The 27,595-nt window shown below is 36.2% G+C and overlaps 1 protein-coding gene across 1 annotated transcript in view; it reads right to left on the bottom strand.

Moving 5' to 3' along the window:
* SEC23A (SEC23 homolog A, COPII component) overlaps positions 1-27,595 on the bottom strand; it is a 57,737-nt gene that overhangs the window by 7,013 nt on the left and 23,129 nt on the right. The window contains exons 10-19 of the mRNA XM_019644680.1: positions 24,108-24,231; positions 22,073-22,153; positions 20,949-21,038; positions 19,613-19,719; positions 15,277-15,430; positions 9,345-9,422; positions 7,019-7,180; positions 4,635-4,721; positions 3,659-3,814; positions 1,901-1,966 (exon numbers count right to left, since the gene is read on the bottom strand). Coding sequence (XP_019500225.1) covers positions 1,901-1,966; positions 3,659-3,814; positions 4,635-4,721; positions 7,019-7,180; positions 9,345-9,422; positions 15,277-15,430; positions 19,613-19,719; positions 20,949-21,038; positions 22,073-22,153; positions 24,108-24,231 — 1,105 coding nt within the window. The remainder of the gene's footprint in view (positions 1-1,900; positions 1,967-3,658; positions 3,815-4,634; positions 4,722-7,018; positions 7,181-9,344; positions 9,423-15,276; positions 15,431-19,612; positions 19,720-20,948; positions 21,039-22,072; positions 22,154-24,107; positions 24,232-27,595) is intronic.

Genomic DNA, 27,595 nt, shown 5'->3' with positions numbered 1-27,595 from the left:
TACCCCCATATTCTTCCTTCTATAAAGTCCTCCCTCATCTATTATAACATGGTATTTTTTTCATTTTCACTCCACCTCTCTGATTATTTAGAAAATATTCCTACCACTCATACTTCAAGGTTTTATCTCATGCCTCTTTTGCCTCTCAACTCTCTCCTTGAACAAACATCCACTGTGATGACTTTAAGTATCACCTTGCTACAGTCAACTTTCACCTCTTTTCCCTGATCGCCAAACCCAAATTTCCAACCACTGGCTCAATATGAACTTCTAGATGGTATCTCAAGCTCAGAGTGTCTCAAGGCTAACATTTCCTCTCGGTTCTCCTACTTCTGGAACATGTTCTCCTAGTTTCCTACACTCAAAACCCCAAATTACCTTGTTCTCCCTCAACTATTTTTAAAAAATTCAAACCTACAGACAAAAGTACAATGAACAGGCACATACTCTATACCTAAATTCACTGATTAACATTTTGCCACATTTGCTTTGTTTCTATATATTTTTCTTTCCTTTTATTTTTCTTCTTCTTCTTGAATCATTTCTGCAAGTTGAAGACATCATGACATTTTACCCTCAAACACTTTAGGATATATCTCCTAAGATCAAGGGCAATCTCCTACATAACCACAACACCATCATCACACTCAAGAAATGTGATAATACTGTACTAGTATCTGACATATACTCCACACTCAACGTTCACAAATCATCCCGATTATAGCTCTCTCTCCCTCAAATCCAGGATCCAATCAGAATTCAGATTTTGTGGGTAGCTGTTTTGCCCTGGAATAACTTTTATTTTCCTGCAACTTCTAATCAAGTCCAATTGTGTCTGTCTACTTTTGGAAATATCTCCCAAATCAATTCCTTTTCACCATCTTGCATTCATTTCCTCTAACTTGGATTACTTCAATAAATCTAGCTTCAAATCTACAGACTGCTCCCAATTAATCTTACCATTCAACTATAGTATCTAAGACTCAAATTCACTCCTCTGTCCAAAAACCTCCAATAACGTCCCATCATTTAACCAATAAAGACTCAGCTCCTCAGTCCTCAACCTGGCGTTCAAAATCCTCCACCACCTAGCTAGATGACACATTTTCAGCTCGTGTTCTGCTACTTGTTCAGCCATACTACCCTCTACCTAGAATTCCCTTCTTCATGTAATTTCCAACCACTGGCTACAAATAATAAGCATTCTAAAAGGAAATGTCACTTTTTCTGAGCTCTTTTAGAATCACACACCCTCTCCTGCTGCCAGCATGTGACCTCCTCCTGTCTTCCTCTTCTAACTTCTGTAATACTTTACATCTCTCTAAAAGCACATACCCCATTCTGCCTTGTATTTTAATTCCTTAGGTATTTATGTTTATCTTTAATAACAGACTACAAGTGCTTCAAAGGCAGCAATGATTGCTGTGTACCCTAAAGTACCAATAGAGATGCCTGCATATTGGACACTCAATAAATGTTGATACATTGTACCAAGAGGTAAAACATCTACCCAATTCAAATATATTAATAATGATTTTCCAGGCCTCCAGCCTCTCCTGTTCAACTACAGTCCCTACCTCTCCAGGCTTACTATGGCCTTTTGTGGTTCCTGGCCTAGCATCAAGTTTAAATCATCACTTCTGTCTTGTATTATACACTTTATTGCTTTTTTCTCAAGGGTGTGGTGTTAAATTTGAAATATAAAAGAGTTCTATTTCACATGATCACTTTTTTTCCTACAGTGCCACCAAATACTAATTCTATTTTCTACTCTTACTTTTTCATTACTTTTCCAATAGAAAGCGTTACCAAATACATAGGAAAAAATGTAGCTCTCAGTAAAATAATAAACTATAAATACACAGAGAAATAACTTCCAAGATCTGCTATTTACACTTACCTGTCCCCAGGCATACATGTTATTATGAGTCTGTGAAGGGTTGACTTTTGAAAGCAGAAAACGGGCCTTAAAAGCAAAGAAATAACATTATCCATCAAAAACAGACTTAGTCAATGTAAGTTGAACAAATACATTATGCCATCTAAAATCAATTTTATTTAATATGTTGTGGTAAAATTAATTTTATTAAAATGTAACTTTTTAAAAAACGAACTGAATTTTGAAATATGTAGGTAGGCCACTATATGTTACAAATAAATAATAAATGCACCCTCTTCTCCCCAAATCATATTTATAATATTAATAATAAATAATTGTTGAATCTAGAACTCAGCATATAAAAATTATGTGTGCAATAATTATGACAAGGTTAGTATGAAATTTACTAAACATGTGGTCTGAAACATCATCAGAGGTTGGAAGTTCCAAAAAATGATAAAAATAAAGACCATGAAAATCTATATATTCTGTTACTTTAAGCAATGACTCTCAAACTTTTTTAAACTATAGGCTATACTATGAGACAACCTACCTGACATTTTACCCATCTATCCACTATGCCTTATCATCATTAAATTAAAAAAAAAAAACAGAATAAAAGAGGAAAATAGCACTACACATGATGAGACATCAATGAAAAAAACAGTCGTAAATTATATTTCATATTGGAAGAACACAGGCACTCATATCTTTTGAAACTTAGTACTATACAAAATCTTTTTCTACTCTATAAGTGAACAGTTTAACACAAGACAACTAGCTCTGGAGTCAGAACATCTCCATTGAAATGCCACTTCCTCCATTTACTGTGTTTCTATAATCTGTATAATGGAGATAATAATAGGACTACTATGACGATCCAGTGAGATAAGGTATGTAAAGTGCTATCAGCTTGGCAAATTCTCAATACATGGTAGCTAATATAAATATAGCAAAACCCTAATAACAATGGCTATCATTTCTGAAGAACAGTTATTTATTACCTACTTTGCAATACTGTGCTGGGCACAAGGAACACAGCAAAAGATAAAGCATGACCTATCTTAAAGGAGCAAGTGAAATAAACTTCTAACAACTTATAATGAATTTAATATAACTCAAATAAGAACTACAAGGGAGAAGTCAAAAGTATTTTAAGAATGTGTGTTAAGGGGTCCAACCTAGACTTCAGAAAGGCCCAAAAGAGTCATGTGTATATGAACAGGTATCTCAATTAACCCTCATAATTCTAAAAACCACAAAGCCTTTATAATACCATAGTGCTTTCCTCTTACATGACATTTTCTAGATAACTGGAATGACAGAATGAGGAAAACAGGAAAAATTACATGACCACAAACTTCATATTCATAGACTTAATCAGGAAATAACAGCTTAAGAAAAGAACACTACATTATTTCCCGAGCTGTCCACGTCTCCTTGTTCACCTGAAGCTACTAGCATTGCACCACGATACTATCCTGGCCCTCTTACGAGAGCTGGGCTGGAGGCAGAAAAAGGGAGAAACTGCCAGCTTCATGCAACTGGCCAATAATCTCATTGCTCCGCTTTCAAAGCTAAGACAGAAAGCAAGCACATCTTCCCCTGGATACCATCCTCTCCTGCCTATCTCCTTCCTCTTTCATTTGCCTGGTGAAGCAATCTATTCAAATTAAAGTCAGAAAGCAAGCAGGAATGCCTCACTGCAAAAGTAGGAAACACACACACACACACACACACACACACACACACACACACACACACACACAGAGTACTTACCTGGCTGCCCCCATGTTCAGTGTCGATGTATCTCGGCATTGGAAACCGGGAGTGAAGAATCTCCTGGGCATCATCCACTGGGGCTTGCAGAAGGTGGCGGAAATTCTCATATTCTGGCATGTCCTGGTATCCTGACTTGCGCCACTGGGCTATGGTCTAATTTTAAAACAATTAAAGAAATTATTATTTTTAATTTGTTATCCATCTAAAAATTCTAAAAGATGATATTTTTCAAAGGAAATAATCTTCAGAAAATAAGAAAATTATACAGTATTATTCCATTTATCTCAATTTTTAAAGTTAAGAATACCAATTTCTGTATTCTTGAGTAAATAGATGTGAAATTAGTATATGTCTTCTCCTTTAAAAATAAAAAGAAATAATAATTATACCAGAAAACTTTTAAAAAACACTATGCTACAAAATTAATGTTGGCTAAAAGCTATTTACCTAAGCTTATGATGAAGGGAATTTTTGTTACAGAAGATTTTCCAGAGACTTCTAAATTGATGACCTACTATTATGAAATTTTTACCAAAGGAGTTACATTCTGGCAAGATATATAAACACAAAAAGTTTAATAATAATAGCAATAATATTATAAAGATAATATACCTTTAGAAGAACATCTGAATCAATTCTTTTACTAAGGTAAATGGCTCCAAAAACCATGTATATTATAATCATCCAAAAATTTCAACCTGGTTTGGTTTTAACTGAACTGAATCAGTTAACATATACCCTATACGGTTTTATATCTCTGTATTTAACAGTGGAGCAGGCAGATCTGCATTTCTGATTTCTCCTTTAAGTATATTAACAAGCTATTTAAAGACACAAACATTATCAAAAAAAAAAAGAAGAAAAAACCAAAAAAGAAACAAAAAACCTAGTAGTAAATACAACACCAACCACAGAGTGAAGGGAAGACTTTCTTGCACCTACGTGCACTGCTGTCAATGCCAGGCAACCTTACCTCACCGTGATAGATCAGAATCTGGAAGAATGTGTCCATGAGAAGAATCCGATCTGCGAGGATGCTGCTGCTATCAAGAAGAACCGGCTAACATGAAGGAGAAAATGAGAAAGGAGGCAGAAGAAAAAATAAATTACTTTAAGACACAAAAGATCTTTCCAGGATCTATTCATTTAAATTTTTTGTTTTAAATTTATATCATATTATTTAAAACCTCTTGCTAATATGAATTCCCATGGCATATTCTAAGTTAATTTTCTGAAAAGTCTCTAAACTGAGGTAACATTTGAAAAATAAAGTCATGAGGAAACTGAGGCTGACGGTGCATCATTGAGTGAGAGGGGAAAGGCTTGGGGTACAGCAAATGTGGGGCAGACAGAAAAATAGGGACTATGAACTGAATTAGTGACATAAGTTTTGGTATCACAAAACATGAAAATGGTAATCGAAGCTAGGGGATTAGATTGCATCACTTAGAGAGAGCAGGAGAACAGAGAAAAGGTTAGAGATAGAGCCCTGGAGCGGGACAACACTTAAGGCCTGAAAGGGAGAAGCCAGCAAAAAGAGACTGAGAAGGACCAGGCAGTGAGCAGAAGGAAAACCAGCAGGAACTGAAAGTGTCAGAGAAGTCGAAAACAAAAAGTTTGCAAGTAGAGTCCTCACTAGGAAAATACCATTGAGAGTTATGGCAAGATGTATAATAGAACACTGGTCGCCTTGATAAGTTGTTTCAGTATGATGATAGGGGCAAGAGTCTGACTAGTATTGGCTGAGAAGAGAATACGAGGTGAGAAAGTGTAGACAACAAGTAACCTACATTCTGAGTTTAGCTGTGAGCAGGACCAGAGAAACGGGGTGGCAATTAGAAAAAATGTGAGGTTGAGAGTTTGTTTTTATTTTAACATGAGTGCTGTTAACACTTCTATGTTAATAAGAATGATCCAGATGGAGAGAAAAATGGTAACTCCAAAAGCAAAGCCTTAAGAAAACAAAGCTGGGGCCAGCCGAGTGGCTCAACTGGTTAAAACATGCGAGCTCTGAGCAACAGAGTTGCTGGTTCGATTCCCACATGGGCCAGTGAGCTGCACCAGAGCTGAGCTATTGCTGAGCTGCCTACTGGCGGCCACATTGCTCAGTGGTTAGAGCGTGCGCTCTTAGCAACAAGGTTTCTGGTTCAACTCCCACATGGGATGGTGGGCTATGCTCACCCGCAACTAAGATTGAACAAGGCACCTTGAGCTGAGTGGCCACGAGCTGCCCACGGGCAGCCAGATGGCAACTGGACTTGGAGCTGAGCTTGCCGCACCCGCCACAACTAAGATTGAAGGACAACTACATGGCTGTTCCCCTTCTCCAATCCCCCAATAAAATCTTTAAAAAAAAAAATGAAGCTAATGGGATTCATAGAATAAATGGAAAGGTTGGAATTTGATAGGAGTAGGCACTAGAGGTGGTGGGATTCCAATTTTCATCTAAACACTATTCTACATTTTCCAGACATCTACAATTTACATATATTACTCTAAGATTTATTTTAAAAAGTTATTTCTGAAACTTTCTTTCCTGATTCAAAGAACTAAGAGACCAAATATATAGCTAGACTAACATATTAAAAATACATTTTTCCTAGAAAAGTACAAACTATGAGATAAGTTACTAAAACAATTGTGATAACAAAACATTTTACCTTCAATTTTTTACAAAATATTAAAGGCACCATTAGAAATCATTAATCAAGACATTATAAATATTCTTTATACTGACTTATCCAAAAGTATTATTTCAAATACACTTTTTAAACATACTTTTAAGTGGTAAAACAGAAAATTTTGACTACAGAATTTTTAAAAATTATTTATTTAATAATAAAGTTAAAATAAATTGGACAGATTATAAGGAGGCTATATGGATACTTTATCCTTTTTCTAAGTATACATCTTTATAATCAACTGTATCTTATATTCAAAAAAGACTAGAGGAAAATGAGATTATATTAAAGCAAGAGGCTTTGTTCAGACACTAAACTCTGGAATAAGCAACAGATTCTAGATTTATCATCCCCTCTAGACACTGTTAAAGACATAAAAATCCGAAGCCCTATAGGATTTGCTCAACCAAATGACTGGACAAAATGATCTTAAAAGTCTCTTCCACCTCATTGTTTCATTATTTTTTTAATGATTTCCTAATATGGCCTAGCATGGTGTCTAGCACCTAATAAGCACTCATATATATTTTAAGTGACTATGTTAATAACTTAAGATTAATTATTCTTGAATTAAATTCTCATTATTTAGTAACTCTATTTCAAGAAAAAGTTTGTTTTCACTTTTTCATGGTATACATCACAGTAACAAACCCATTTTTTTTAAAGCCTCTCTTACCTCTGGCGGTCCACTAAAAGAATATGCATACAGAATAGGCTGAATCATGATGAGAGACTGGGTCAGATCTTGACGCATAAAATGGTGACGATAATATGAACTCTCATCAGGACTATTGTTAAAAACTTGCAAGAAAGGAGACCTTCTTAAATGAAACATAAACTGCAAGATAAAACATGTGAGATAGCTTTTACTGATTTTCGTATTACAATAGGAGTTTACTGTTATAAAAAGCATGTGATTACAACTATTAAATCCACAATAAAACAAGTTATAATAACATTCTAAATTGTATTCCTCAGAATTTTACTCATATTTTGGATACTTGAAAATATAATTCAACAATAAAAAACGTAAAGTATAATAAAAGAGGTGACTCAAAAGAAAAACAAGAATAGCCCAAAACCTCTAGCTCAGATCTAAGTTATTCAGAGGCTGACGCCAGATGGTACATTAATCAGCATTCTTTGTTTTTGTTCCTCATCTCTCTGGCCCCGTCTCTGGGCTTTTTTATTACTACTCATTACCACCACCAAAAAACTGAGAGAACATAAAAATAGATTAACAGATTTTCTACCTTTTGTATAGCTCCCAAAAATTGCACTGGAAAGGGTCTGCATTGGCTTTTTTAAAAAAAGGATTTACATACACTCAACTTGCTATCTCTAAGTAACATTCTCTATCCATTGTTTCATTTCTTCTTTCTCCTTTCACTTTCTCCTCTTCCATTCACTCCCTCATATGAAAGAGATCAGAAAGGGGTAGAGTCGGGCCTGAATGAAGGGCAGCTACGCTGTCCTCTGATACAACACTGAGACTCTGATACAATCAATAGGATAGGCTCCCAAGTACTCCCTCCCATTTTCTGTTACTTCTCTTACCTCCTTCGGTCCTCAGGTCTCAAGTGCCAACCTGTTGCTCCCTTGCCTGGGACTCACTCCACAATTCTCTCCCAAAACATGAAATTCTCCTTGCTTTTCTTTTTGTAATGATCCATAGTGCATTGACAGGCTATCTCATCCCTTTACCACTTCAAGCCATTCCTATTTACTCACAGGAATATGTAACTGGTAAATTTGGGGTTAAATATTGTGGAGATGAAGATCTCCCTTAAATTTAGTCTATGCCACCTTTTACAACATCATCAGGCTTTGAAAACCCAAAGAAAAAAGTATTTCTGGGTTCTCGTTTCTATATCCGGTAGAGGGGAAAAGATGGGATGCCCAGATTTCTCAAAGCATTTAATCAAACACTTGGACTAATGCCCTCCCTCCCTTTCCTGTTAGTTTCTGCTATGAAGAAGAGGCCTGAGAACTCCCAAAACTAACTTTGCCTTTTCCTAGTTCTCCAAAACCTCACTAGAGGTTTAGGAAAGTCTCCCTCTATCATCCAGGAGTTTCTAGGTCACAGATCAATAAAAGATTTTCCAAAAAATGTAAGAGAACCTCTAAAAAGAAAGCTGAGGCTATACACAAAGTTTTCATGGTCATAAATTAGAATTTCCACATCTCAATATTAATCATCTTCCCAGGCTAAGCTAAAATGCCACCTCTTCTGTAAATATATATCAACCCATCCATTTGGAAGGATTCCTTTAAGTTTCCTTTAAATTCTGTGTATCTGTCACAGCAGTCCTCACTTTCTGTTATGTGTTGTTTATGTATATTTCAGATCTCACCCTTTAAACTGAAAGCTCCTTGAAAATGGGATTCATGTTAGTCATCTTTACTCTCCTGCAGTTCCTTGCACACAGTACTTAGATGAATAATTAATTACCTGTTACTCATTATATAAACAACCTACACTTTTCAAAACATCTATCAAAACAACAGATAGAGGGATAGATCCCAAGCGAAAAAGGTTCTATAAGATAAATCAAATTAGCTTATTTTCTATTTATCTGGTATGTCCCCACAAAACCGTTCTCAGATGATGATACCATGCTGAGATTAGCTGACTGGTAAAATTACTTCAGATGAAGTTCTTTTGGTACCAGTATAATTGGATCCCTTATATCAGATGGAAAGTTAATCTGCCCTACGACTAATTCTATTCCACAGAAGGATTCTAGCGTAAATTTCTATTCACCACAAACAAATGACTATTTGCAAGGCTAACATAAAAATACTACATACTTTTTTCAATGACTACTCACAGCACAATATTAATTTCTTAAGCTATCCCAAAACTTACCTAACCAAAGAATAACCCAATATGATAGATTCTCTAAGATGAATAACAAAAGACAAAATGACAAGAAAAATGAGACCCTATGCTATTATTATTGTCAACACAAAGAAAAAACGTAAAACTTTTCTCTACTCACCTGTGGATAAAGGGAGAAAGTTTCTGAAAATCTGAAGGAACTTGGATCATCTTTGTGATACTCTCCAAATTTCTGACACTAAATAAAATACAACATGTTAGTAATATACTTCCTGGCAGAGAATTAAAACTGTTGCCTATACATATTCCATTTTAAAAAGTTGTTTCCCTTTAGGAGGCAAATACTTAATATAGAATAAAATCAGATTATTTATAGACTTACCAAGAGACTGGTTACAACAAAGAAATACATTTGAAAATCAAAAGTAAGTAATACCTGCTCCAATACGGTAACAATTCATCTTTACATGTTTGGATTTTTTTAAACCATCTATCTGACAGCTCTTAAATAATGAGCAAAAGAGCTCAACATGTGCCCCTAATACTGTACCTAAGAAAAGACAACAGCCAATGACAGGAAGAAGATACACTATCAAAATATCATAGTGGATACAAAAGCAAGTTGCTGTATGAAATTTGGCACACCAGAAACAATACCAAAAAAAAAAGGACAGATGAAGGAAAAGAAAATCAGAGACTGACAGTTAGACTGGTAAATAAAGAAGAAACACAAAGGCAGAATTAGAAGGAAATAAAGAAGACACATACTTTGGCAAGAGAGAAGAAAATCCTCTATGACAATGGGACCAAAAGCATCTAAATAATTGAGATAATCCACATGAAAAAGTGCTTAGCACAATGACTAACACTAAGCACTCAATAAATGTTAGCTTCCTCTCCTTGTTCTTGAGCCAAATCTCTGCTCTGAAAAGTTTTTATGTAACTGGTCTATTTTCTGACAATGTTTATCATAGTAGTTGCATATGATCAAGGGAAAAAATAACAAAGGACTCACTGCTACAAGTAGTGGCGAACTTTTGCTGGAATGTTCAACTATATCATTTATGTCTTTATCTATGCCTTACAGAGCACATAAAAAGGCATAATTGATTTGATCATATTTTGGCTTCCAGGAAGTGTCATTTCAGAACCAGTTATCCAAAAGATAGAAATGCTACAGTTGTAGAGTGAATCCTCAGAAAACAGATCTTGGTATCTGGGAATAATTCTGGCAGTCTTCAATGCCCCCAAATGATACATCACTGACGAAACTTATAGATTAAGATAATAATCTTCACTGTCCAATATCACAGCCACTAGCTATATGTGACAAGTTAAAGAAATTAAAACTAAATAAAAATTCAGTTCCTCAGTTACATTAGCCATATTTCAAGTGCTCCACAGCCACATGTGGGTAGTAGTTCCATATGGACAATGCAGACTACAGACATTCCCACCACTGCAGCAAGTTCTCTTGGACAGTGCAGATCTGAAATATCAAATATACTGGAAAAGATCTAGAATACCAAATACACTGAAAAGATTTTGTGAAAAAGCCAACATGTCATACATTATTCAGAACTACTGATCACATTATATTAGATATACACATTTTAAATTGTGCCTAGGAGTCTGTTAAAATAAAGAATTAGGCAAATCTGATATTATGGTTAATGACGATAACAAAAAGACTGCAGACTGTTTTTTGGTTTTTTTTAGCTGAGCCATCCTGCTACCTGTTGGCAGCTCAGCAGCAGCTCAGCTCGGGCCGGGCCTCGAACCGCTGTTGCTCAGAGCTCAAACTCTTGAGTGAGCTCTTAACCAACTGAGCCACTCAGCCGGCCCTAAAGATTGCAGCTTTTATGCTTGGATAACTGGGGATATCTAAAAGGTTAATTTCCAGAGTGGGATGTATCTGATACTTACGTCCAAAATTTTTGCTTTTATTATAAACTTTTTTTCATGTCATTAAATACTCTATTGCTGCATTTTTAATGGCTGACTAGCAATCCACTTATTGATATATATGCCATAACTATCTTAACTAATCTCTCATTATTAGCATTTACATTTGTCCTGTTATAACTTTAGGATAGATTCTTAGAGTCAGAATTTCTGAATAAAAGGTAGTTTTGAAGGTTCTGATATATATCACCAACTGCCTTCTATATATAAGGTTATACAGATGTTTACAAAGGTTGTACAGATTCATACGCCAACCTACAAGCTATGAAGCTGTCCATCTCCCTGAATACTAACCAACTCTAAATATTATCCTGTTTTTGTCATGTGTACCAGTTTGACAGATAAAAATTGTTGTCTTGTTCTATTTTGCTACTTTGATTATAAGATTGGCAATATTTTCATGTTTACTAGTCACTTGCATTCCCTCTTTTGTTAATTCCTTATTCATGACCTTTGCTCATTTTCTGCCCAAATTTTATTGATCTGTAAAAACTTTTACACATGAAAAACTTCACATTCTATCCTATAACAATAATAACAAATGATATAGTCTATACTTTACCACAGATAATATAAAATTTGTATAGTATACACAGACATACATTTCTAATCTTTGAGCTACTTCCTAAAAATTTTTCTGAACACTTAACAAATGCCCTAGCATTAATTTATCATTAGAAGTAGTCCTTATTTGCAACCCAGCCAAAACACTAAAACAAATGAGAAAAAAATCTAAAGCATAAAGGACCTACCAAAGATCTACTGTTTGAGTTATTCAGAAGTAATATGATTAGGCAGACAAACCAACAATAAGTTTTCCTAAGGTAAATGACAACACTACAAGAAGGCTAGTCCTGCCTTTAATTCAGTAATTATTTATGCATCCAAGCAGCCCTGTAAAAGGACCCTAAGGATCACAGTCTCAGCTCCGTAAGAAAATGGTAATGGTAAAAACAGGACAACTAAAGGGCTTGGTCCCACTGGTGTAGCAAGAAAAAACCTGGCTGGGGTCAATTCTGCAAGGAGAGTCCTGAGAGTCTTAAACAAGAGAGAGCTCCTGGGCCAGGTCTAATCAGATGAAGTGTTTATCTACTGGGTTAGCTGCACAGCTAAAGGAAGAATACAATTTGTAGTTAGTGGGTAAACCAAAGGTCAAAGATGAAAAAAACTCAAATATCAATTTTAAGTTGTAAGAGTCAACAGAAAGGCCAAGAGTCAAAAAGGTAAAGAGCAGACCCATGAAAGTGGACACCAAAGTGACCCAAACAAGAGACAGAATGGAGGTGGTAAATGGTGCGTTGGTGCTGGTACCCTAAGTGATGCTGACCACAGGGAACAAGGGCTTATATTAAAGGTGTCAGGAGCAAATGTGGTACCAGCACTAATGTGGCCCTATAATGCCCACTATCTAAAAATCAGTTCTTAAATAGATGTTTATTTTTCATTTAAATTACTCTGAATCGTCAAGGAAATAAAACAATTATATTCACTATGCCAAATTAAAGCAAAGAAGTTTGTTAGTATAATTTCATAGACTTTTCACTAGGAAAAAAACTTAGAAAAATGTAGCACCTAAAGATATTAACCCTTTCTCTATTTGTGTTGCTATCATTGTTATAGCTGAAAATTCAACAGTACGGAATCAGTACAAAAAAAATGAGACTATACCTATTAGCTACTTAGAATAACTTCTTATAACTAGGATTCATTTGTCATCACCTGAAGCTTCACTTCAATTGTACACTAATTTGAATCAATCAATTAAAGAAAAGACCATAAAGATCACATTCTCACCACTTTTACCATCTATGAGGGGTTCTTACTTACTGGGCTTTCTATAAAAGACTGAATTTTCAAACAATGGTTTTTTGAGCTTTGTGTAGCATGTGATACCAGCCACAGTGATGGACAGCTGCCCAGTTATCCTGTTAGCAATGTCTTTAGGAATCATCCAGTCCCACTTGGCAGTATGCAGTAGGACTGTGCTCACTTAGATAACTTCTTTTTTAGTTTTTCCCACAAGGGAGTCCACAGACAATCGGTGAAAGCTGACTTGCGCAGGAAGCAGCGCAGTAATCTGACAACATCAGCCTCTCCCTCTCAAATGACCTGCACCAACTTCCTCTTATACACAGCTGCCAACTGACTCAGGAGAACAGACAAGCTCTACTGCTCTGACAGAAGGTCAGGGTAAGTCTCATCATGCCATGACTCACCTGTCCTCTACCATCAACAGCCTTGCTGCTGCTGGAAATGCTGCACTCTGCAGAATGTGTAGATTAGGAATGAAATATACTGTGAGGTTTCTGTTCACTGTGTGTCTTTTGCAAGTATTTCATTTCGTTATTTACAAGGCCATTCTAGTTTATATTTTATTAGTGTTTGTGTTTTACAAGCATGTCAAACAATTTCTGAAAGTGAGGTGTCAGGTAGGAGAGAAGGATTCTGGAAATAAGCCTACAGAGAATTCTGAAGAATTACAATCTGCTGAGTCATTTCATTATTCTCATGCAACAAGGGACACAGAAAAAGTCCAATTTCACAATGAAAGCTACTTATCAGTGGTTTTTACATGGGCTGATAACCCAAGTCATACCATTCAATTTTGTGTCATATGTGACTATCTACAAATGCAGTAACAGCTCCAGAAAAAACGGAAAAGCACTTTACTATGTACAAATCACAGCCATTTGACAAATAAAAGTGCTGATTCCTTCAAACAGCTTTTAGAACCTCAAAACAAAAAAGCATTTGTTAAGGTCACATTCAGTGAGAAGGCTCAGGAAGCTATTTCAGAGCACAGCTTATCACCCAGAAAAGAAAAAGGCACACAGTTGGTGAGAGCCTAATAATGTCAACATGTAAAATTACACTAAGTAAAATGCTGGGAAAACATACAATCTGAGACACTTGAAAAAGTTCCACCTGAAAACAATATAAGTGAATGTATTGATGACTTGTCACATGATGCTGAGAGCTTTATGTAATTAGCTGAAAAATAACAGCTTCTCTATTCAGGCTGATGAGTCAACAGATTTCACCAATGTCATGTCAAGTTGCTAAATGACAATTCAAGAAAAGTTTCTGCTGCCCTAGGCAAGCAAAGATCAAAATGTTTTATCTTCCTATCTGGAAACAAAAGGCCTATCTTGGAAGAACTGTGTTGGCATTTGTACTGATGGTGTACAATCAATGGTTGACTCTATGACAGGTTTTACGTCTCTGGTTAAAAAGAAAAAGGTATACTGATACTGTCGTAACACTGCTTTCTTCACAGATAGGCGCTGGTAGAAAAACACTCTTGGAGATTTTTCTGAATGATGAAATGAAATGAAAAAAAGCTCTGAATGATGCTATAAAAATGGTTAACTTTATTAAACAAAGACTAGTTCACTCAGGAATGTTTTAAAAACTACAGGAAAATCTAGACACAGAGCACAAAAGTCTCCTGCTACAAACAGAAACCCGATAGCTTAGCAGAGAGTTCTCAACAGGGTGTTTGAGCTAAAGGCTCAGCTAAAGAATTGAAGAGCTTTCAAGGAAACAATAAGCCAGAGTTTGCTGAGTAAAATTGGGACATTTAAGGAAAAGAACTTAAGCATTCTAGGTCATGATGTAAGTAATAGGTTCCTGAAATGTTAACCATCATTATCAATAACTTTACTAACACACACTTTGGTAATCTAGATTTGGATAATCAAGACTTGTCTGTATTTTTCTATAATTGTATTATGTATAATTTTTATATCCCAATGAATTTCTCTTAAAAATTTCCACTAAAATGAAAACAGAAAACTAAAACCATAGCAGTGAAGAAAACTATGTTAAAAAAAAACAACAGGAAAAACAGTTACAGTGGTTTAGTAAATCATTTGAAAATAATTTGGTACATCCAAAAGAAAAAAAATAATAAGTTACATAACTGTCACTTTCATTTTAAGGAAAAAAGGCATTGTAGTTCACTGGAAGAGATCAGTAAATTCTACTATTCATTATTATGCCTTTCTCAGCAACTTGACTAGAAGTCCCTCATTCAGTTACATTGTTAAGTACTTTGAAAGAGATTATCAGTATTTACTACAAATAAAAGCAGAAGAATTTAGAAAAGCACGATGTTCACTTCTTACCAGTCGAATGAGCTGTCTGTCCAGCCACCTAAGCACATCTGGTCCTTCCTCTGTTTCTGCTCTATATATTGCCAGTCTGGCCATGAGAATGGCAGCTGCCTCCTGGTCAAAAGATGCAGCAATGTTTTGGATTTGAGTTTGCGCATCTGCCCAGCTAGAGGTAAGAAAAAGCACAGAAATGCCGATGAATAATTATATTCAAATATCATATTGGGTTATTCAAGTATCATATTGGGTTGTCGGAAGTCATGACATATTTTTTTATTTTCGTTGCAAAAATGCGTCATGATTTTTCCGACAACCCAATAGTTGGCTATCATATACTGTAGATTTAAATTAAAAAGGTACAGAAAATTACTCCAATATTTCAAAATTCCAATATTACCTAGAAAAAATAACATTTAAAAAAAAATCACTAACAGCAGTTTCATTATACCATTATTTTTCAGAAAAAAATGTATCCAAATCTAATGAAATCTTCTACAGTAACTGTAAAGGTAGATCTCTATACTTTTTTTTTTTTTTAAGATTTTATTGGGGAATTGGGCGAGGGAAACAGCGTTGGGGAATCAAGGAAGGGGAACAGACAGATAGACAAATTGCTGTGCTGTTCTTCAGTCTAGTTGTGGAGGACGTCGCTTCACTGGCCCATGTTGGTATGATCATTGTGCTCTGCCCAGGTGAGGCAATCGGTCGCTGGTCATTGGTCGGCCGCTCACTGCGGCTCACAGCAGCTCTCCCCGGCTGCCAGCCGCTCATGCTGGCTGCCAGCCACTCATGTAGCTCATGGCAGCCCACTGTAGCCCCACTGCAGCTTACACCGTCGCCGGCGACTCACAGCAGCCCAGCTCCAGGTGGAGCTGTTGTTCATCATCTTAGCTGTAGAGGGCGCAGTGTCACTGGCCCTTAATGTGGGATTCGAATTACTGCCCTGCTGCTCAGAGCTGGTGCTCCCAAGCGAGCTCTTAACCAACTGAACCACTTGGCCAGCCCTCTCTATACTATTTTTAAAACACGAAAATTTTTACAAATAAAAAGAGTAGGTTTGTGCACGTGCATAGACACACAAGTCTATCAGAGTTTAAAATTTTATTTCTTTAATTTTGTAAAAGCAGAAATATAAAAATATAAAAATAAAAGTTTTCTCACAAGTAATTCTCATTTACTAAATTGGAAAATGAATAAAATATATGAATATTTTTTCTCATTGGTTTGGTATTTAAGATTTTATTGGGGAATTGGGGAAGGGGACTAGCCATGTTGTTGTCCTTCAATCTTAATTGTGGAGGGCACAGCTACCTCAGCTCCAAGTCCACTCGCCATCGGCCACCCGTCGGCAGCTCGAGGCCACTCAGCTCAAGGTGCTGTGTTCAATCTTAGCTGCGGGTGGGCGTAGCCCACCATCCCATGCGAGAGTCAAACCAGCAACCTTGTTGTTAGGAGCACATGCTCTCACCAGCTGAGCCATCCTGCCACCTGTTGGCAGCTCAACGGCAGCTCAGCTCGGTTGCAGCTCACTGGCCCATGTGGGAATCGAACTGGCAACCCTGTTGCTCAAGAGCTCACGCTCTTAACCAACTGAGCCACTCAGCTGGCTCCTGATTTGTCTTTTTTAATGAGCTGACAAGAGCTAGTTTACATTTTTATATCAATTTTTTAAAATAAATTTATTAGGGTGACATTAATAAAATTGTAGGTTTCAAGTGTACAATTCTATGTCATCTGTATATTGTGTGCTCACCACCCAGAGTCAATTCTACTTCTGTCACCATGTATTTGACCCCCCCCTTCCCCTCTCCCACCTTTCTCTCTGGTAACCACTAAACTGTTGTCTGTGTCTCTGAGTTTTTGTTTCTCTTGTTCATTTGTTGCTTTCAGTTTTATATCCCACATTTGAGTGAAATCGTTTGGTTCTTGACTTTTTCCATCTGATTTATTTAGCTTAACATGGTATTCTCAAGATCCATTCACTGTCTTTAATTCAATTATTAGTGATAAAAATTACATAATTAAAATTACTATGTATTATTTTTTCTCCTTTAATGCACTGACTAAAACTAACTAAAAATTAGTAAGTGAAAACTTTAGTCTAAGGGATTAATTTGATATTACGTATAAAATTGCAGTAATTTCTTAAATTAACATGTTCTATAAATCCAATCCAATTAAACCGATCCTGGGTAGACCCAGCAATAGTTTTGTTTGTTTAACATTTCAGAGACAGCATTTTGTAATACTTCATCTGATCTTGGTTCTAAAGTGCCTCACTTTAAGCAAGTCTGGCAATTCTTACAGACTTCTTAAAAAGCTGGACCACTTTTACATGACTCAAAGATGTAACAAGTGATCCCAAAGGAATTCAGGCAGTGACACATTCAAAATTCTTCTCTCTTCTTCCTCTAATTTAACTTGTTTTCAAATAGACAAATAACTTTTTAATATTTTCCAAATAACTGATAACTGTGAATTATCTCAATCAATGCCTAATTATTCCCTTTTGGAAACTGAACTACATCAACAAATACAGGAAATAACTATGTCATACAAAATACTACCCTATAATATTAACTGTTAAGAGACTTCATCTTTTGTGGTCTCAACCAGTGCTAGTCAAAGTGTGGTATGTGAACCCAGTGCCAGTTCGCCATAAGAATAAAAACTGAGAGTAAATGTTTAGAAACTGTTTTTGTTTTTCCTTTTTTTTTTAAAATTGGGGAATTGGAGGAGGGGAACAGTGTTGGGAAATCGGGGAGGGGGACCAGCAAAGTTGTTGTTCTTCAGTCTTTGTTTTGGAGGGCGCCAGTTGCCATCTAGCTGCCCAGTGGCCTCTAAGCTCAAGGTGCTGTGTTACAATTTTAGTTGTGGATGGGCATAGCCACCATCCCATGTGGGAGTCGAACCAGCAGCCTTGTTGTTAAGAGTGCATGCTCTATCCACTGAGCCATCCAGGCAGCAGCTCAGCTCCAGGTGCTGAGTTCAGTCTTAGTTGCGGGCAGGCGTAGCCCACCATCAAACAGGCAACCTTGTTGTTCGGAGTAAGTGCTCTCACCAGCTGAGCCATCCTGCCACCTGTTGGCAGCTCAGCTCGGGCACAGCGTCCTCGCCTATGTAGGAATAGAACTGGCGGCCCTGTTGCTCAGATCTCGGGCTCTTAACCAAATGAGCGACTCAGCCAGCCCTGGAAACTTTTAAGTGACTGAAGAAAATAATTTTAAGTCTGATGAATCTAATAAAAATTGGGATTTGTATTGGGTTGTCGGAAAAGTCATAACATTTTTCTATGTTTTTCGTTGCAAAAATGCATCGTGACTTTTCTGACAACCCATGATTTTGAATTACTTTTAAAATTTCATTTTCCTAGTACAATAATTCATTTTATTGCATTTAATAAAAATATTAGTCTCCAAAAATATGTAGTACCCAGTCTACAAAGCAGACGCCAAATAAAGGTTTCATAAATGCAGTAAATGACGAATAACACTTGAAAAAATACACAATGATAAAAGCTGCTAAAAACTTTATTATCACTTGAAAAGTAATGCTATTAATTATTGTGCTATTATTATATATAATGGATCATATATATTATTATTGCCAATTACGGGATAATGTTTATTAGTTTTTCTCCTCCACTCAGGGGAATAAGTAAATAAAAGAATATTTTAAGAATATGTCTTAGGGTGGCGGGCCGAGTGGCACGTTGGTTAAGAATTGGCTTGAGATGCCAATTCTGAGCAGCAGAACCACAGTTCAGATCCCACATATGAGGGCCAGTGACACTGCCCTCTACAGCTAAGATGGTGAACAACAGCTCCACCTGGAGCTGGGCTGCCGTGAGTCGCGGGCAATGGTGTAGGCTGCAGTGGAGCTGCAGTGGGCTGCCGTAAGCTACCGTGAGTGGCTGGCAGCCGGCATGAGCAGCCGGCAGCTGGAGTGAGCTGCCAAGAGCTGCCGTGAGCGGATATCCAGGAGCTGGTGACCAATCTGCCTCACCAAGGAAGAGTGCAATGATAATACCAATATGGGCCAGTGAAGCAACATCCTCCACAACTAGACTGAAGAACAAAAGGACAGCACTTTGTCTGTTCCCCTCCTCCAATTCCCCAATAAAATCTTCAAAAAATAATATGTCTTAGCAATAGTTTTTTAAATTGCTTTGAAGTTCTTAGCAATAAATATTTTAGCAAATAAGTTGGGCTAGAAAGAAATAAAATAGTATTAGTCATAAATGTTCATTTTCTAGCCATGGATGTCACTCAAAATAGGAACCCAGCTTGGGAGCACAACCCAGAATGGTTTTGATATGTAAATTAAATCTCTAACAAATACAACTTACTTCCTCGCAATGGTGGTCACTCGAATGCGTCTCTGACCACTTGAATGCTGATACTGAGTCACAAACTGGATTGCCCCACGCCCTCCTTGAGGAATTGGAGCATTATGCTGTGTAAAAGTAAAAGTAAAAACTAAACAAACTATTACTATTATGTTGTTGTCATACAGTCACCGGCTGCATATCCTGGGACTAATAGAATTCATTCTAATATTAATTAGAAGGATGTTTTTTACAGTGCATGTAAAACAGCTGTGATTTGCCACATAAGAGAGAAACGGACTTAGGAGAAGAGGGAACAATGATGAAGGATAAGAAAAATAAGTCCAGCTAGGAAATCAATTTCAAGTAATATATAATTCAGAGGGATATGAAAGAACAAAATGAAGGGAGAAAAGTAAAGAAATTAACAGATAAAGAAAGGTGTAAGTGAGGCAATTGTGCCTAATAGTAATTGGATAGAGAAACTGAGCTAAGTCCTACTCCTTTATGTATATAAAATGAAAACGCAACTTTTAGGAAGAGAATCACATAATGAACAGATGACCAACAGAAAACTATTAATGAGAAGACACCAATAATAATATTAGTAGTAGTGATCCTCAGAAAGAAATAGCAAATGGTCAATACGAAAACTTTTCATGCCCTTTGATAATAGTTATTTTTGCTTTGGTTTTTTTGTTTATTCGTTTTGGTCAATAACAGCCATTATCTTTTTCACAAATTTTAATTGTTAAAAAATAAATCTTGTACCTGTCTGTCTTAGGAAGGCTGACTATTAATAGTTGGTGGTTCATTTTATGCCTAATAGCTACTGAAATATAAGTCAATAATTTATACAATAAGTCATTCTTTAATATGATAATTTCCTCCTGTAGCAGAAAAAAAATCTTTCCAAATATTGGAATCTTTACCTTCCAATTGTTTCCTATGGATTTTGAGATATTAAACTTTCTTATAGGCCTCATGTATCATTACATATACATACCTTGTAGCAATTAGGAGGAGCTAGATACTGAATTTAAAAAAGCACAGCTAGAACAAAATTTAAGATTTTACTTATGCTTCAATTTTAAATTAAAAAAAAGAAAACTGAGACTAAAAGTTGGGTTGCCCAAGATTGGGCATTTGCAGGTTTCCTGACATCTCTTTCTATTACAGTATGTCCTCCCACAAAGGAGTATAAGTTTGAGAAATAGAAAATTACAAACAAAAACTGCAAGAGAGAGTAAGCTTTGGGTCATATTTACTATTGGAAGGAAAACTATGAAATATCCATGGCCTAAATTTAGTACTTGTTCAACTATACATTGCAATATTCAAATATAAAAAGCCATACCTGATTGACAACCTCAAAATATATAGCTAAGGTTGTAGTGGGACTAAGTCCACATATCTTCCATTGACAAGTGCCACCTGTTCCTATCTCCTGTAAAAATAAAACATACTATGTTTGAAAGCTAGACAACACAATTTATTACTATAATATATACGAAGGTGAAAGAGGGGAGGGTAAAAACCTCCATTAAGGGAAAAAAAAAATCTATCTCAAATTTCTAACTAATTCACTGAACGTTAAAAGCTTAAGATTTTTTAAGATCATATAAAATATATATCATGAAATAAACTTAAGCAATTTCTACACAATAAAATTATAAAATAATTCAAATTCTTGCTAAGGAAGTTACAAAAGTATTGATGTAAGTTCCTCATATTGTAGACTTTAAAAGTATATACCATTTAATGCAGTAATTACAACTAACATTATCCTTCTATCCAACTATTTGATCTGTGTAAAGAGACATTGATTTAACACATAATATATGCACATATGAATACAGGTTCTCTGAATCAGAACTGCATAATTTAAGCAATCTGATTTCAAAAAAAACTTCTAAGATATAAATCTTAACCACGTAAACTGCTTAAAATTAATTTTTAACTGCCATCTTAAAGATAATTACCCACTTTGTTATTTGTTCCATCATCCTCTCTACAGCTACAGTACCTAATTCTACCATGTTTAAATGTATTCTACATCTACCAGATGGAATAATAAAAAAGAAATGAAATGAAACTTAAATCTAGCTAATTTGGTTAGTTTGTTATAAATTCTAACAAAAAGAAATTAGGAATCAATTTTGATTTTTAGAAGTCTCCAAGCTTCCAAATCACAGCTGGGTTTTTTTTAGGCACAATGGGGCAAGGAATAACTTAGGAATAAAAAAATAGAAGGCTGGTGACAGTACAAGAGTTTTAATTTAGGGGTGGGTGGGAAAAAGGATATTGGGAAAGAGCTACCACAAACAGAGCTATACCGATGGTGGCTGAATCACAATCTACTGAAAAACTTAGTCCACACAATAATTTTAAAAGAAATGTGGTAGGCTGCCACCCCAGGTCTCTGTTGGTTCTGTCCTGAAAATTAAATTGTACTTTCTTTTTAGAATAAAGGTGCCTTACATTTTCAGACACACAGGGTCCTTTAGAACTGAGAGACACACAGGGTCCAATAGCTCCTGAAACCTTTATTTCCCTTGAGGTCTGCAAAACAAGAACACAGTATGCTTTGGTGTGCTCAAAGATAAGCGCAAACATTTGACTATAAGTATATAAGAATAAAGATATTATTCCACATTTAAAACTCAAACATCAATGAAAATATACCAGTGTTAAAACATAATCCATCAGTGAGCACTTCTGTGTTAACTCCCAAATTTAAAATCTAGCCCTGACCAATCTTTAAGTCTCTATTTCCAGCTGCCCAGAGGAGGTCTCCATTTGGGAATTCACCCTCAATTCAATATCATACCATGTCCACAAGCCATATGTCCTAATCCAAAAGCTTTGACACCATCTTCTATTTTTCTTCCCACAGAAAAATCTGTCACCAAGATTGGTTTTTTCCAATCTCCACTGATACTAAAATTTAAGCTATCATTACCTTCTACCTAAAAAAATTAGAAAGCCTAAACTCAGTTTTCTTACTTGAGGTTGTTTTTCCTGACAAATCCTGAATGCCACCGTCAGACAAATTCTACCCAAAACACTGTTCTTTATTAACCTACAATGGCTGCTTTTGTTTACACATGCATCTCCAAACTACAATCTATACACAACTCAAAACTACTCCCCTTACATTCCAGTGCAAGCCATTCACTCTCACTGGGTAGTTTTCCTCAACATACCACACTGATTCTCACCTCTGGGCCTCTCCTCACAATAACTAAAACATAGTCTCTTTAACCAACATAAATGCTGCCATCTTTCAAAAACCAGTGTAAGTCACTATAAAACCATTTATCTTCTAAGATAAATTGTATCTTGCATACATTTTCTTCCCTAAACCTTTATAGCACTTTTATAATCTACTGTTATTTCATCCTATCACATGTGTGACTCTTGTCTTTCTATCAAGACTAAGTTTCTTCATAAGAAAACCTGAGCCTTAGATATCCCTTGAGATCTCTACAATTTCTTAGTTTAATGCTAGGCATACAGCAAACATTCAATAACATACCAAGATTAACAAGAAATATTTAATGAAATTCAAAATCAATACACTTGTAACTAACACTTAACCTTTTGGATTTTAAAACTCAAATTTGAAATGAATGACAGAACTGAATAGTATCAACAACCTACCAACCATAAAACAATACTGATTATCCAAACAGAATAGAACAAGTTTCTCTTAAGTTAGATACACACCAACTCCTATAATTAAAAGTATCCAGCACTAACATAAACAAATTTTGCACTAAAAAAGATCAAATACACTTAAGAAGTTAAAGAGTTAAAGATAATTTTACTTATCTAATGTCTTTTCTAACAATTATTCAAAAATGCTCAAAGAAAATTTCATTGTACATTTATTTAATAATGACACATTTTTCTAATGAACAAAATCTCTAACTCTGGGTTTCAATATAAAATAACCACTATTGGGCCAGCCAAGTGGCGCATTGGTTAGAAGTTGGCTTAGGACGCCAGCTCTGAGCAGCAGGGCCCCGGTTCAGATCCTACATTAGGGCCAGTGACGCTGCGCCCTCTACAGCTCATATGGTGAACAACAGCTCAACCTAGAGCTGGGCTGCCGTGAGTCGCCAGTGATGACGTAGGCTGCAGTGGGGCTGGCCAGCAGCGGGCATGTGCTTTCATGAGCTGCCGTGAGCCACCATGAGCAGCCGTCCAATGGCCGGCGAGCGACTGCCTCAGCTGGGAAGAGCACAGTGATAATACGAACATGGCCAGTGAAGCAATGTCCTCCACAACTAGACTGAAGAACAAAAGAACAGCAACTTGCCTGTTCCCCTTCCCCGATTCCCCAACACTGTTCCCCTCCCCCAATTCCCCAATAAAATCTTTAAAAATAAAATAAAATAACCACTATTTTTAAAGCATATATTGAAATTGATTATTAATGGTATTTTAAAATTATGATCAAACCTATAAATTTCTCTTGAACATACCACATGTGTCAAGTTTTGGTTCTTACCTTTATTTCTAATGTACCACCAAAGCCCATTTTAAACTGTCCATGCACATCTTTGGTAAAGACTCTTTGAAAAGTTTGCTTGAATAAGGAAGTGTTGAAAGAGTCACCCATTACCATGTAGCCTCTGCATGGAAAGAACAAAAAACAATGTATGTGACACAAGTAGTGAATCCATGTGTTAAAACCAAAAAAGTAAATTACTTCTCAGTTCTACTAACAAATTTTAAAGATATTTCCCAAATGGTGCTACATTATCATTAATTTTAAAAACTCAAATATATAAGAATATCCCCACCGCACAAATAATCTCAATCCTGAGGGTACCTGAGTGCCCCTAATATTTGCATCTGTCCTCAGTAATTTTAAAAAATTCATTTTTAAATAGATAATATATTTACACATTACAAAATTCAAAAGATGCAAAAGCATACACAGTAACACGTGTCTCCCCTATCCCAGCTACCCTGTTCTCCATACTGGGGAAAATAACTGACAGTTTACAGCATGCACTATCATTCTTAAAAACAAATATATATATGTGTGTATAGGTGCACACAAGTATATTGTCTCTGTGTGTGTTATCTCAAACTTATTTTTACAACCAGTGAATGAGAATAAAGAGATACTGAGTAAGCACTTTCACTTTATACTACAATAATATACCTTTTAATTTGTTTCAATAAGGATGTACCTATTTTAATTTTTTTAAAGCTTTAAAAAACATGAACTTTCAAAAACTACTCTGAGATACTATTTCTTCTCTGACAGATGAACAAAAATCAGTTTGACAACATATTCTGCTGGTGAGGCTGTGGAAGCATAGGCACTCAATTCATTGCTGATAGAAATGCAAACTGGTACAGTCCCAAGGCAGGGGAACTTGACAATATCGAACAAAATTACATAGATGTATATTTTCTCCTTAAGCTAGCCACCCCACTATTAGGAATCTATTCCACAGATATTCTGGCAAAACAAATACAAAAAGCAAAATATATGCACAAGGCTATTCACCGAAGCACTAGTTGTAATAATAGAAGATTGGAAACAATCCAGATGACAATCTATTAAGAGGCTAGTTGAATAAAATATGGTACATCCACACAATGGAGTCATATACTGCTGTAGACCAATTTCCAGGATATAATGAAAAATGGAAAGTGGGTGAAGATATGTAGAATTTTCTATTTACATAAAAAGGATACATACACATGTATGTAACATACAAATATTTATATATATTTATATATATATTTAAAACATTTCAAGTAGTTTTTAAACAAAACAATCAAAAATTAAAACAGGCAAAATAAAACTGATGTGCTATAATTAACGGTAGTTTTAGTTTTGATAATGCTAAATCTTGATTTATGTTATCTCTGAGCTACTATAGATTATATCTTTTTAAATTTTGTGTTCTATTTATTTGCTACTGGTATATAAAAATATAGTTGGATTTTGTACATTGACCTTGACCTAGAAGTCCTGACAAGTTAATATATTAATTCTGTTTGTATGTAATTTGTATTTAGATCCTTTTGTTACCGGCCAACTGAGTATCCCTCCCACTACTGAGAAACTTTTAAGTTTTCTTTCCTGTAAGTATGTTACATATAGACATGTTAAGTCTTCTCCCTCATTTCTTAGTTTCTTAGCTCTTGGTTTTGATTACTTTTCTAACCAGTTTGTAAATCCTAGACTAAAGATTGCTCCTAGCCTGAATCCTAGAATTCTCCTATCCCCCTACTTCAGATAACTACTTGAAAGCCTGTGACTTCCTAATATCCCCCAGGCCAGTAAACCTAACAATTCTTTCCAAACCCATTCTGGTCCCAGACAATTGATGCACCTGAGTGACAGGCTGAATGGCCACAGGCTTTATGAGAGCTAACAGATTAATTAAAATCTATTTTTCCTTATTCAGGGAGCTTGGGGATACAGAGGATACCCCAACAAGATTGCCAGTCACAACCAAAGAAGCCAACGCGGTCTTCCAGGCGGAGCTCGAGACCCCTTCCTCTCATCTGAGATCAGCTAGGGTGAGAGTTCCGTGAATCCCCCAATAGGCAGGGACAACTCTACGCCCCAGCCCAGCAGGAAGCAGATACAGAAGAAGAGACCTCCTGTCCCTCAGCTTCCCATAGAGATTTTATGGGGATCACGTCTCTCAAAGAGAAACCTAGGCAGGAAGTTAGAGGCAGGCATTGGGTCTCTGCATTCCTGCACGTCCCACAGAATGTGACCGCCTGGTGGTGACCTCCACTTACCACCCAAAGTTTCTTTTCATTTTAGCTATCTACCCCAGAAACAAATGGGTGCAAAATGCCCAACTAGATCAGACCAGTCACTTGCACCTGTGCAGTACCTCTTGTTAATTACGGGTGCCAATCAAGTGGTCCCATGCCCAGAGGGGAACAGCCCATTCTAGAGAAAGGGGGTAAAAACTCCAAGTCCTGGGAAGTCCACCCTTTTTTTTTTTTTTTGGATGCCTTCCCCTTCTTGACCGCTTCTTCCATTTTTTACCTCTTTCCTTTCTTTTCGAGCCTTTTTGGGCCTCGCCTTTGCACTTGACCCGCTCCAAACTCTTTGAAATGTACTATCTCTTCGAATAAACTACTTTTTCAGTACTTTACTCTGGCATCTCATTCAATTCTTTGTTCGAGTTGCCAAGGTCCTGGACTTTGCTCCGAGAAGGGCCCACTCTCTGACAACACTTTCAGATTTTCTACTAATACAAACATGTCATTTGTGACGATCTGTGTTATCAGTAAACCTGTAATGCATCCTAGACTAATGATAACTTACACTGCCCCACTTATCTGCTTTTTTGTATAGCAAATCTCTATGAAAGAGCTCTCTATACCAGCAGTTCTCAACCTGGGGGTCGAACGACCATTCCACAGGGGTCGCCTAAGACCATCGGAAAACAAAAAGATATTTACATTACAATTCATAACAGTAGCAAAATTACAGTTATAGAGTAGCACCGAAAATAATTTTATGGTTGGGGGTCACCACAACATGAGGAACTGTATTAAGGGGTTGCAGCATTAGGAAGGTTGAGAACCGCTGCTCTATTCCCTTATTACTTAGTATGGCCCTTGGTCCAGCAATATCAGTCAGCATCACTAAGGATCTTTGTGGAAAAGCAGAATTTCAAGTCCCATCCTATGCATTCTAAATCCAGAATCTGTATTTTAACAATATACCCTGCACTGTACACCTTAAGCTAATATAAAATAATAATGAATGTCAACTATAATTAAATGTATATTTATATAATCACGGAATGTGGAGTACAGCATAGGGAATATAGTCAATGGTATTGAAATAGCTATGTAAGGTGTCAGAGGGGTAGTAGATTTGGGGGGTTATCACTTTGTGAGGGATGTAAATGTCTAATCATTATGTTGTTTTGTACACCTGAAACTAATTTATAAAAAAAAGAAAGAAAAACAGTGAACTGAAGCAGGGGGAAATATATATAT

The sequence above is a fragment of the Hipposideros armiger genome, unplaced genomic scaffold (assembly GCF_001890085.2).
Source record: "Hipposideros armiger isolate ML-2016 unplaced genomic scaffold, ASM189008v1 scaffold_90, whole genome shotgun sequence".
In the NCBI taxonomy this organism is placed as follows: Eukaryota; Metazoa; Chordata; class Mammalia; order Chiroptera; family Hipposideridae; genus Hipposideros; species Hipposideros armiger.
This window is presented reverse-complemented; position numbering and strand designations above follow the sequence as displayed.